At 45.1% G+C, this 12,047-nt stretch overlaps 2 protein-coding genes across 5 annotated transcripts in view; both read left to right on the forward strand.

The window, feature by feature from the left end:
* Positions 2,256 to 6,351, forward strand: SS18L2 (SS18 like 2). Its single transcript, XM_005695580.3, has 3 exons — positions 2,256 to 2,457; positions 2,715 to 2,791; positions 5,798 to 6,351. Exons 1-3 carry the CDS (start codon positions 2,389 to 2,391, stop codon positions 5,883 to 5,885), a joined length of 234 nt encoding a protein of 77 aa, XP_005695637.1. The 5' UTR covers positions 2,256 to 2,388; the 3' UTR covers positions 5,886 to 6,351.
* The window catches only part of NKTR (natural killer cell triggering receptor), a 42,589-nt gene continuing 41,921 nt past the window's right edge, over positions 11,380 to 12,047 (forward strand). For 2 of the 4 annotated variants that reach the window (XM_005695581.3, XM_005695582.3), the window contains exons 1-2: positions 11,487 to 11,695; positions 11,812 to 11,892. In XM_005695581.3, the coding sequence (XP_005695638.1) occupies positions 11,835 to 11,892 (58 nt within the window). In that variant the 5' untranslated portion in view covers positions 11,487 to 11,695; positions 11,812 to 11,834. Of the gene's footprint in view, positions 11,398 to 11,432; positions 11,696 to 11,811; positions 11,893 to 12,047 lie in introns of those variants that run through there. The other 2 variants (XM_018066823.1, XM_013973349.2) reach the window with 2 other exon arrangements.

Consider the following 12,047-nt stretch of genomic DNA (forward strand, 5'->3'; position numbering starts at 1 on the left):
TGGAGAAGACTCTTGAGAGACCCTTGGACTGCAAGGAGATCCAGTCCATCCTAAAGGAAATCAGTCTTGAATATTTATTGGAAGTACTGATGTTGAAGCTGAAACTCCAATATTTTGGCCACCTGATGCGAAGAGCTGATTCATTTGAAAACACCCTGATGCTGGGAAAGATTGAAGGTGGGAGGAGAAGGGGACAACAGAGGATGAGATGGTTGGATAGCATCACAGACTCAATGAGCATGAGTTTGAGTAAGCTCCCTGAGTTGGTGATGGACAGGGAGGCCTGGCATGCTGCAGTCCATGGGGTCACAAAGAGTAGGACATGACTGAGCGACTGAACGGAACTGAACAGTGGTAAAAGTGTGGCCCAAGAGGTTGGTCCAGCTTCCTCTCTGTATGTTGCAGCAAACCACCTCTGCACTATGGTGCATAGGCAACACAGTTCAGTTCAGTCACTCGGTCATGTCTGACTCTCTGCGATCCCATAAATCACAGCATGCCAGGCCTCCCTGTCCATCACCAACTCCCGGAGTTCACTCAAACTCATGTGCATCGAGTCGGTGATGCCATCCAGCCATCTCATCCTCTGTCGTCCCCTTCTCCTCCTGCCCCTAATCCCTCCCAGCATCAGGGTCTTTTCCAATGAGTCAACTCTTCACATGAGGTAGCCCAAGTATTGGAGTTTCAGCTTAAGCATCAGTCCTTCCAAAGAACACCCAGGACTGATCTCCTTTAGAATGGACTGGTTGGACCTCCTTGCTGTCCAAGGGACTCTCAAGAGTCTTCTCCAACACCACAGTTCAAAAGCATCAATTCTTTGGTGCTCAGCTTTCTTCACAGCCTAACTCTCACATCCATACATGACCACTGGAAAAACCATAGCCTTGACTAGATGGACCTTTGTTGGCAAAGTATTGTCCCTGCTTTTGAATATGCTATCTAGGTTGGTCATAACTTTCCTTCCAAGGAGTAAGCGTCTTTTAATTTCATGGCTGCAACCACCATCTACAGTGATTTTGGAGCCCCCCAAAATAAAGTCTGCCACTGTTTCCACTGTTTCTCCATCTATTTGCCATGAAGTGATGGGACCGGATGCCATGATCTTCGTTTTCTATATGTTGAGATTTAAGCCAACTTTTTCACTCTCATTTTTTATTTTCATCGAGAGGCTCTTTAGTTCTTCTTCACTTTCTGCCATAAGGGTGGTGTCATCTGCATATCTGAGGTGATTGATATTTCTCCTGGCAATGTTGATTCCAGCTTGTGCTTCTTGCAGCCCAGCATTTCTCATGATGTACTCTGCATAGAAGTTAAATAAGCAGGGTGACAATAGACAGCCTTGACGTACTCCTTTTCCTATTTGGAACCAGTCTGTTGTTCCATGTCCAGTTCTAACTGTTGCTTCCTGAGCTGCATATAGGTTTCTCAAGAGGCAGGTCAGGTGGTCTGGTATTCCCATCTCTTGAAGAATTTTCCACAGTTGATTGTGATCCACACAGTCAAAGGCTTTGGCATAGTCAATAAAGCAGAAATCGATGTTTTTCTTGCAGCACAGGGAGGTGGTTAAAAACAAGAATTCTAAAGCCAGACTCTCCAGTGTTCTTGCCTGGAGAATCCCAGGGACGGCAGAGCCTGGTGGGCTGCCGTCTATGGGGTCGCACAGAGTCGGATACGACTGAAGCGACTTAGCGACTTAGCGAGTGAAAGCCAGACTGCTTCTGTTCAGATGCTGGTTTTGCCCTTAGTAGCTAGATCTTGGGCAAGTTACCTAATCTCTGTTTTCTCATCTGTAAAATGGAGAAAACAATAATGCTTTTTAGGGTAGAAAATCTGATTTTTTTTTTAAGGGCCCAAAGGAAAAAGAGGGCTATGTGCGAGTTTCTCCCTCAGCAAAAGCCGACACCGGTGTTTTCCTTGGCCTTGCTGGGTTTGGCTTGAAAGGAGGCAATGCCCAAAGTTCAGGCTCCAGATGCAAGCCTGTAGGCACCAGAACGGTGTTTAAAGAGGTGTGAATGTGGACCCGGGTGGGCAAGCTCCTCCCACAGACTGGCAATACCCAAAGCCTAAAAGCCGAGACGCTAACACGGTTCCCGCCCCCAAGGCTAGCTTGCGCAAACGTAGAAGATCCACAAACAGCTCAAGATTCTCAGGGGTGGGGCCAGAGGAGGACGTCAAGATTCTCTCTTATTAAGAGCGCGCCCAATCACAAATGACGTTCGCCTGTTCCCCGCCCCCTAGATGAGAGGACCCAATCAACGTCGAGAGTGTAGGCCAACCTATCTTGCTTTCTGCTGAGGCCGTAGTGCGTCTGGAGCTGCAGGTCTTCTCCGGTCTAGATCAGAGGGGATCTGCCGGGCCTGAGGCCGAGTTCCACCCTGGCTTCCCGGGATGTCGGTGGCTTTCGTACCGGACTGGCTGAGAGGAAAGGCAGAAGTCAATCAGGAGACCATCCAGCGGGTAAGCGCCAGCACGAGCAGAGAGATCTTAGTAGAGATCCTAAATCGCTGCGGGTGCTGGAAGCTTCCTGGAGTGAGCAGCTGAGACTGGTGATGTGCGTAGGTGACTTGCTGTGAGATGTGAATGAAGTCAGCAGAGGTGCTGGGGCTGGAAAGCCCGGCCTGGGGGGGCAGGTGGAGGGGCGGGGGAGGCAGAGGAGGCAGTGGTCCTCGCCGCCCTGACTTCGCGCTGCACTGACCCTTTGTCTGATCTTTCAGCTACTGGAGGAGAATGACCAGCTGATCCGCTGTATCGTGGAATATCAGAACAAAGGCCGAGCGAATGAGTGCGTCCAGTGAGTCCCCTCTTTATTCCCTTATTTGTGAGTGTGAAGGGGAAGCTAGTATTGGAATCCATCAGCTGACCTGAACTAGGAGTCTTGAGTGATCACAGATAAGGCTCAGAGGAATTACTTACCTGCCCAAGATAATACGGACAGTACATTGTGAAGCCTGGAGTCAGACGTGGCTTCCTCTTCAAAATCAGAATTGTGCTCATTGAAAAGATTCCTCGAAAAGCCATACCGGCCGATGACAACAGGGATGGGGACGGTTCAGTTCAGTTCAGTTCAGTCGCTCAGTCGTTTCCGACTCTTCGCGACCCCATGAACCGCAGTATGCTAGGCCTCTCTGTCCATCACCAACTCCCGAAGTCTACCCAAACTCATGTCCATTGAGTTGGTGATGCCATCCAACCATCTCATCCTCTGTTGTCCCCTTCTCCTCCTGCCCCCAATCTTTGCCAGCATCAGGGTTTTTCAAATGAGTCAGCTCTTCGCATGAGGTAGCCAAAGTATTGGCGTTTCAGCTTCAACATCAGTACTTCCAATGAACACCCAGGACTGATTTCCTTTAGGATGGACTGGTTGGATCTCCTTGCAGTCCAAGGGACTCTCAAGAGTCTTCTCCAACACCACAGTTCAAAAGTGTCAATTCTTCTGCGCTCAGCTTTCTTTATAGTCCAACTCTCACATCCATGCATGACTACTGGAAAAACCATAGCCTTGACTAGACTGACCTTTGTTGGCAGAGTAATATCTCTGCTTTTTAATATGCTGTCTAGGTATGTCATAGCTTTCTTCCAAGGAGCAAGCGTCTTTTAATTTCATGGCTGCAGTCACCATCTGCAGTGATTTGGGGGCCCAAAAAAATAGTCAGCCACTGTTTCCATTGTTTCCCCATCTATTTGCCATGAAGTGATGGGACCAGATGCCATGATCTTCGTTTTCTGAATGTTGAGCTTTAAGCCAACTTTTTCACTCTCATTTTTTGTTTTCATCGAGAGGCTCTTTAGTTCTTCTTCACTTTCTGCCATAAGGGTGGTGTCATCTGCATATCTGAGGTGATTGATATTTCTCCCGGCAGTGTTGATTCCAGCTTGTGCTTCTTCCAGCCCAGCGTTTCTCATGATGTACTGTGCATAGAAGTTAAATAAGCAGGGTGACAATATACAGCCTTGACATACTCCTTTTCCTATTTGGAACCAGTTGGTTGTTCCATGTCCAGTTCTAGCATTCAGAAAATGTCTCACGAAATGATGAGAGCAGTGGCTGTCTTCTGGTCGTGGATCCCTGGCTCATACTTTTTTGTAGCACATACAAAGACCAATAAAAGTTCCCAGTTAAGACAGAGGTAAATTTGGCGCAGTAATTTAAGGTGCTCTCTAGCCATATGCAAGATGAGAGAAAACACTCTCTTTTCTAAGTGTAGTTCCAGGAGTTATGCCCCATTTATTACAGAAACAAAAAAGATTTTATTTCATTGTGACTGAAGCCATGCTTTCCCCACCCCCTAAAAAAGTAATCCTCAATTGCTCACTGAACAGCTCAGTGGAGAAATCCATCTTGGGTAAGTCTTTACATTGGACACTGGCATTTGGTGATTTGCTTTTTTACAGTTTATAGTAAACATCTCATTTTTCTATATGGAAAACTGTTGCAAAACACTCTTATTTGGTGCAGTGATTCTCAAATTATGAGCAAGTTACCAAAATCTCCTCATGGACATTTTTACATTGCATGGTGCATGATTCCTGCCCCCTAGTCTGATTTGGGGCTTGACCCCTTGACTGAGAAATGTGATCATAGTAAGCGTGCAATTATCATGGAAGTGTCTCGTCCCTTCTTTAACTTTGTTCAAGACTTTTTTTTTGGCCTTGTACCACATGGGATCTTAGTTCCCTGCCTCTGTGCGTGCTTAATCACCTCACTTGTGCTGCGTGACCCTATAGACTGCAGCCGACCAGGCTCCTCTGTCTACGGGATTCTCCAGGCAAGAATACTGGAGAGGGTTGCCATGCCCTCCTCCAAGGGATCTTCCCGACCCAGGGATTGAACCTGTGTCTCCTACATTGCAAGTGGATTCTTTTAACTGCAGAGCCACCAAGGAAACCCTTAGTTCCCTGACTAGGGATCTGACCTGTGATCCTGCAGTGGAAGTATGGAGTCCTAACCCTGGACCTCCAGGGAATTCCCTGTTCAAGATTTTTTATAAGTAATACTGAGTACCAGGCACTACTTCAGCTACTGGGGAATGAGTACCAAGAGATACCAGCTCTGCTTTCATGGTGCTTACATTCTAGACTGTAGAATCATATAATTAGCCACATAATAATAAGCGCTTTGAATAAGCATAAAGCACAGTAAATGGGAGGAAGTGCTAGTTTATACAGGTTATCTTTGATGTGACATTTGGGTAGACACCTTAGGTGAGGGAGGCAGCTATGCAGATGTGTGAATCAAAGTGAGCATGGGGTGAAGTCCCCCAGGCTAGAGCTTGCTGGATATCTTCAAGTCTCTGCAAGGAGTCCACTCTGGCCAGAACTCAGTGAGTAAAGGGAAAGTGTCAGATGAGATCAGAGAGGGAGACTAGAGGCCCTGATCATGTAGGTCCTTATAGGCCACGAGAAGAGCTGAGCTTTACTCATAATGCGATGGGGACCTTTGAAGAGTTTTGAACAGAGGTATTACATGATCTTAACCTAAACTGTAAAATCACTCAGGCTGCTATGAGTATAACTGCAGTAGGGGTACAGAGGTAGAACAGGGAGACAGGTTAGGAGAGTGGTCCAGTACAGTAGTCCAAGCAAGAAGTGATAGTGGCTTGGCCGAGAAATGTAGCTATGTAGTGAGAAGTGAGAACAGGTAAGATTCTGGATATGTTTTCCTCTGATATGTTTAACAGATACATAGACAAAACTGAGTGATCTAGTCAGTAGATGAGCCATTCATTAGATAAATTCTTTTCCAGTTTTTTGTTCAATAAAAACACACCTCTAATTTTTATCTGTTTTTCACCCATAGGTACCAGCATGTGTTACACAGAAATCTCATTTATTTGGCTACCATCGCAGATGCCAACCCAACCAGTGCTTCAAAAGCAATGGAATAGTCTTCCAGTTGGCTGTTGTGAGGAGTAATTGAATGTGATCTATTTCCTATGAAATGGATTTTTGCCAACTCAACTGCTTAGAATGTGAATGGAACCTCTGTGGCTCTTCTAAAAATGTGAACATGTGAAGAAAGCTACTAACTTAACCATATTCTCAGTATAAATATTTAATAATTAAGTGGATTCCCTCAATTAAGTTGACTGCAAGTGTCTTCCATCCTGAAATAAGTGTGTTTGGATAACAGAGATATAATGGGCATCTTCAAGTCAATCTTTTTAGTTTCAACCTGAAGAGGAAACTTGAGCAGGTATTGGGCGATCAGCAGGAATTTGTGAGACTTTCCACTGAAACACTGCCAGATGGACGTGTGACTGTTTCTCCCTCCTACTAGTTTGTGGTGGTGGACCCCTGACTGCTCTTTTCACGTTGCTTTGAAATAAAGCTTGCCTTTCCACAAAAGCCTGATATTAAGGTATAGAAATTTTCATGTAATGTCTTCCACTTGGTTTTTGAGGAAAAGTGTAAGGAGTTAAAAATACATGTAATACCACCACTGTCATTGCTAACAAAGTTAACAGTAATTCTTAAGTATCTTTCTAACATCATCTACTAATAGAAGATGTGATGCCGAAGGAAGAGTATCTTTTTCTTTTGTATCCTTTTAAGGTTATTGGCCAGGCCTCTATAACAAAAGACAAATTAACAGAAGAAAAGCATATGCATTTATTTAATATAAGTTTTACGTGACATGGGAGCTTTCATAAGGAAACAAAAGACCCAAAGAAACAGTTAAACCTGAGTATTTTTATATATGAAGTTCGATGAAAAGTATAAAGTTGTAGAAAAATGTGATTGGACATAAGGGTATGAGCTAAGTGTAGGAAACTGGGGGAAACTTAGCAAGGCCTTTCTGTTCAAAATCTCTGTCCCTCTGCGTGTGGGAGGGCACCTCTCATCTGAGAGTCACATGACCTGCTGTATGGGAGAAGGTCTGAGAGTCCCTCTAGGATCTGCCATTTCTCAAATTCCTTCCTTAAAATATTTAATATGCCAAGGAGCCATATTTTGGAGTGGCATGTCCTGAATTCTGTGATGTTCAATTTTCTTTTCTTCCCACAAAATGTGATTTTGTTGATGTGTCTGAAACAGGATCCAAACAAAATTCACACCGTGCATTTTGTTGACCTCGCTATGTCTGTAAAAATACTTAACAATTCCCTTTTTCTTTTCTTTACCATTTGTTGAAAAAAACTACGTCATTTGCTCTAAAATTTTTCACATTTCTGTTGTATCCCTGTGGTGCGGTGTCATTATATGTCCCACTATTGGCCCACTTTTCCTATAAACTAGCAGATCTAGGTGCTCGTTCAGACTGACTCTAGTATCTGGCAAGAATATATCATAGGAAGTGACAGGTGCTTGCTTTTCCATTATATCAGGAAATAATCCAAAATGACTTATTATCAAGCTCCTGATAGCCTTTTACTTAAATTATGATCTAACCAGCTTTGATAGGTTACTTCATTCAGTTCAATTCAGTTTGGTCGCTCAGTCATGTCCAACTCTGCGACCCCATGAATCGCAGCACGCTGGGCCTCCCTGTCCATCACCAACTCCTGGAGTTCACTCAGACTCATGTCCATTGAGTTGGTGATGCCATCCAGCCATCTCATCTTCTGTCGTCCTCTTCTCCTCCTGCCCCCAATCCCTCCCAGCATCAGGGTCTTTTCCAATGAGTCACCTCTTCGCATGAGGTGGCCAGAGTACTGGAGTTTCAGCTTTAGCATCAGTCCTTCCAATGAACACGCAGGACTGTTGTCCTTTAGGATGGACTGGTTGGACCTCCTTGCAGTCCAAGGGACTCTCAAGAGTCTTCTCCAACACCACAGTTCAAAAGCATCAATTCTGCGCTCAGCTTTCTTCACAGTCCAACTCTCACATCCATACATGACCACTGGAAAAACCATAGCCTTGACTAAACCGAACTTTGTTGGCAGATAATGTCTCTGCTTTTTAATATGCTATCTAAGTTGGTCATAACTTTCCTTCCAAGGAGTAAACGTCTTTTAATTTCATGGCTGCAGTCACCATCTGCAGTGATTTTGGAGCCCAAAAAATAAAAGTCTGACACTGTTCCCACTGTTTCCCCATTTCCCATGAAGTGATGGGACCAGATGCCAGGATCTTAGTTTTCTGAATGTTGAGATTTAAGCCAACTTTTTCACTCTCACTTTCATCAAGAGGCTTTTTAGTTCCTCTTCACTTTCTGCCATAAGGGTGGTGTCATCTGCATATCTGAGGTGATTGATATTTCTCCTGGCAATCTTGATTCCAGCTTGTGCTTCTTCCAGCCTAGTGTTTCTCATGATGTAGTCTGCATAGAAGTTAAATAAGCAGGGTGACAATATACAGCCTTGACATACTCCTTTTTCTATTTGGAACCAGTCTGTTGTTCCATTTCCATTTTCCAGTTCTAACTGTTGCTTCATGACCTGCATACGGATTTCTCAAGAGGCAGGTCAGGTGGTCTGGTATTCCCATCTCTCTCAGAATTTTCTACAGTTTATTGTGATCCACACAGTCAAAGGCTTTGGCATAGTCAATAAAGCAGAAATAGATGTTTTTCTGAACTCTTGCTTTTTCGATGATCCAGCAGATGTTGGCAATTTGATCTCTGGTTCCTCTGCCTTTTCTAAAACCAGTTTGAACATCTGGAAGTTCATGGTTCACATATTGCTGAAGCCTGGCTTGGAGAATTTTGAGCATTACATTACTAGCATGTGAGATGAGTGCAATTGTGTAGTAGTTTATGAGCATTCTTTGGGATTGGAATGAAAACTGACCTTTTCCAGTCCTGTGGCCACTGGTGAGTGTTCCAAATTTGCTGGCATATTGAATGCAGCACTTTCACAGCATCATCTTTCAGGATTTGAAATAGCTCAACTGGAATTCCATCACCTCCACTAGCTTTGTTCATAGTGATGCTTTCTAAGGCCCATTTGACTTCATATTCCAGGATGTCTGGCTCTAGGTAATCACCATCGTGATTATCTGGGTCGTGAAGCCCTTTTTTGTACAGTTCTTCTGTGTATTCTTGCCACTTCTTAATATCTTCTGCTTCTGTTAGGTCCATACCATTTCTGTCCTTTATCAAGCCCATCTTTGCATGAAATGTTCCCTTGGTATCTCTAATTTTCTTGAAGAGATCTCTAGTCTTTCCCATTCTCTTGTTTTCCTCTATTTCCTTGCATTGATCACTGAGGAAGACTTTCTTATCTCTCCTTGCTATTCTTTGGAACTCTGCATTCAGATGCTTATATCTTTCCGTTTTTCCTTTGCTTTTTGCCATTAGGTAATCCCTAATGGTGATTTTTCTATGTTATCATTCTTTCTGCTTCTATTATCTTTGTTCTGTCAGAACTTTCCTTTGAGACTTATCTGTTAAATGGGGCAAAGAGCTTCTTAAGTGAACCCCAAATTAAAACCTCCTTTTGTTGGGAGTCAAGGGTTTCAACCCAGGAAGGCTGTAATATGTAAACAGTGAAGAGAAACCTCATTTTGAATCCCAAATCTGTCATAACCTCTGTAAGCTCTGTTTCCTCAGCTCTAAAATGGAGATAATAAAAGTAGTATCTGCCTCTTGAGGTTATGAGGTGGAGATTATGTGGTTGGGAGCTGGGCATGGTAAATATTCAAGTGTGTTAGCTGAAGGCTCTGGCCCTTGTCAGAGGCCCCCACCCATTCTGTCATCTGTAGGGTTCTATCCCGTCATTGGGCTTCTCTGTCCTCAACTATTCATGTGGTTTGTGCTTGTACTCTACGCCAGGTAGGCTGCTGAAGGGCCTGATCTGATCAGCAAGTATGGTAGGTGCTGTGTAATGTCTTTAGTTTTGAATTAGTTGCTAACATTTAAAGATAAGAGGATTTCCCATGAAAGCCTGGATTTCTAGCAACACTGGATTACAGGTCTACAGTGAAAACCATCAGCTGGAGTGTGATGGCAGCTGCCCCCCACTCACGTTATTAGACAAATTGAACACTTAAAAATCTGTCAAGAGGGTAGATCTCACGTTAAGTGTTTCTACCACAATAAAGTAAAAAAGCAGAGTGCTTGCAAGATCCTGGGTAGAGGGGAGAAGGAGAAGTCATTGTTTAATTGGTAGAAAATTTTAGTTTTACAAGATGAAGATTGTCCTGTGGCTAGATGGTAGTGCTGGTGGCACAGCAATGCAAATCTACTTGGTGCCTCTGAACAGTAAGCTTAAAAAAAGTTAAAAGACCAGTTTATGTAAAGTTAAATGTATATATTACAATTTTAAGAAAATAACGGAAAACAACCACCACCCACCAGTGTGGCCCCATGGTAAAGATAAATCAATGAAGCAAACTGAGCCCAGAAATAGAATGGCACATATGTGGTCACAAAGCCAAGGTAATTCAATGTATAAGACAGTCTTTTCAACAAATGGTGGTGGAACTACGGTATATCCCTACGAGAAAAAAAAGAACTTCAGCTTCTACCTGACACCATATCCACAAATGCTGACAGATATTATAGACTTACACCAAAAAGGCGGGGTTATAAAATTTCTAAAAGGAAACATAGGAGAAAATCATGAGCTTGCTGTAGGCAGAGATTTCTTACACAAAGAAGCACAAACCATAAAAGAAAAAGTTGATCAAATGACTTCATAAAAAATTAAAAAACTGCTTTCCACAAGCCACTATCAAAACAATGAAAAGGCAAGACAGACTGGGAGAAAATATTCACAACTTGCCTGGAGAATCCTATGGACGGAGGAGCCTGGTAGGCTGCAGTCCAAGGGGTCGCTAAGAGTCGGACACGACTGAGCGACTTCACTTTTGCGTTTCACTTTCATGCATTGGAGAAGGAAATGGCAACCCACTCCAGTATTCTTGCCTGGAGAATCCCAGAGACAGAGGGGCCTAGTGGGCTGCCGTCTATGGGGTCGCACAGAGTCGGACACGACTGAAGCGACTTAGCAGCAGCAGCAGCAGCAAGGGATTTGTATTCAGAATATACATACATCGTTTAACAACACGTTATTATACAGAATTCTTGCTTTCTATTAGAGGGAGAACATGATTAAAATAAGGGCAAAGGTCTTGAACTGACAATTTAGAAAAGAGGTAGAATCGCCTTGAACACTATGCCCATGACGCTGGCCCCCAAAGCGGAAACGCACGTACAATTGTACCTGAACGGCCTTTGAAGTGAGACAAATAGTCTAACAGGATAGCGTCATAACTACTCCCTGAGTAAAAAGAAAGTCAAAACTGTCAGTCTACTGATCCTCAACTTCTTGATTCTCCAAACTCTCGCAGCTACGGACATTAAGGAAGCCTTGCGCTATCTGCAAATACTTTGACAGGGCCCTTGAGAAAGGACGACAGGAAGTAGAGAGCGCAGGCGCGTCCGGGGCTCCCACAGTTGGCGACTGATTCCAACGTAAAGGAGGAAAGGGGCGGAGCAAAAAAGAACCAGCTCAGGTATAGGAGCGCGAGACTCGAGCTCCCAGGCATTCCCACGTAGGCGTAGCCGCTTCTGTTAACCACCGCCTTTGAGTACGTGCTCTCGCGGTATTTGTCCCTGCTCTCGCGGGGTTTAGCGTGGCAATAGGAGACCCGGCCGGGGGCCGGGGGTGGCGGTCCGTTAGTGGCGTTGGGCTCCGGCGGCGGTGGCAGAGCTTTCTCCTCTGCCTACTGGGAGGTCTCAGGCTGGAGGCCAGCCAGGTGAAGAGCGCGGCTGCATGTGTGTGCGCACTCCATGGGAGCCGGGAGGCCTGAGGTGAGAGGGACCGGTCTCGGCCTCCGGCGCTGTCGCGACAGGCCGGCGGGAGGTGACTGAGGCGCGGGCTCCGCCCCAGCCCCCGCCCTGACCGCTTTCCTCCCCATCTCTCCCAGCTTTTGCTGCCGCCTCGGTCGCTATGGGGGCGCAGGACCGGCCGCAATGCCACTTCGACATCGAAATCAACCGGGAGCCGGGTGAGCCGGGCCACTGGGGAGCCCTGCGGGGCCTTGGCTTGCTTTGGGGGAAGGGGAGGGGTCTACTTTCATCAACCCTCCCCCAAGCCTTTTTGGGAACTGGTAGGCGCAGTCCGTATTCCCTTTTCTCCTGAGGGAAAATCTGTGGAGAGGAG

Source organism: Capra hircus, chromosome 22 (assembly GCF_001704415.2).
Source record: "Capra hircus breed San Clemente chromosome 22, ASM170441v1, whole genome shotgun sequence".
NCBI lineage: Eukaryota > Metazoa > Chordata > Mammalia > Artiodactyla > Bovidae > Capra > Capra hircus.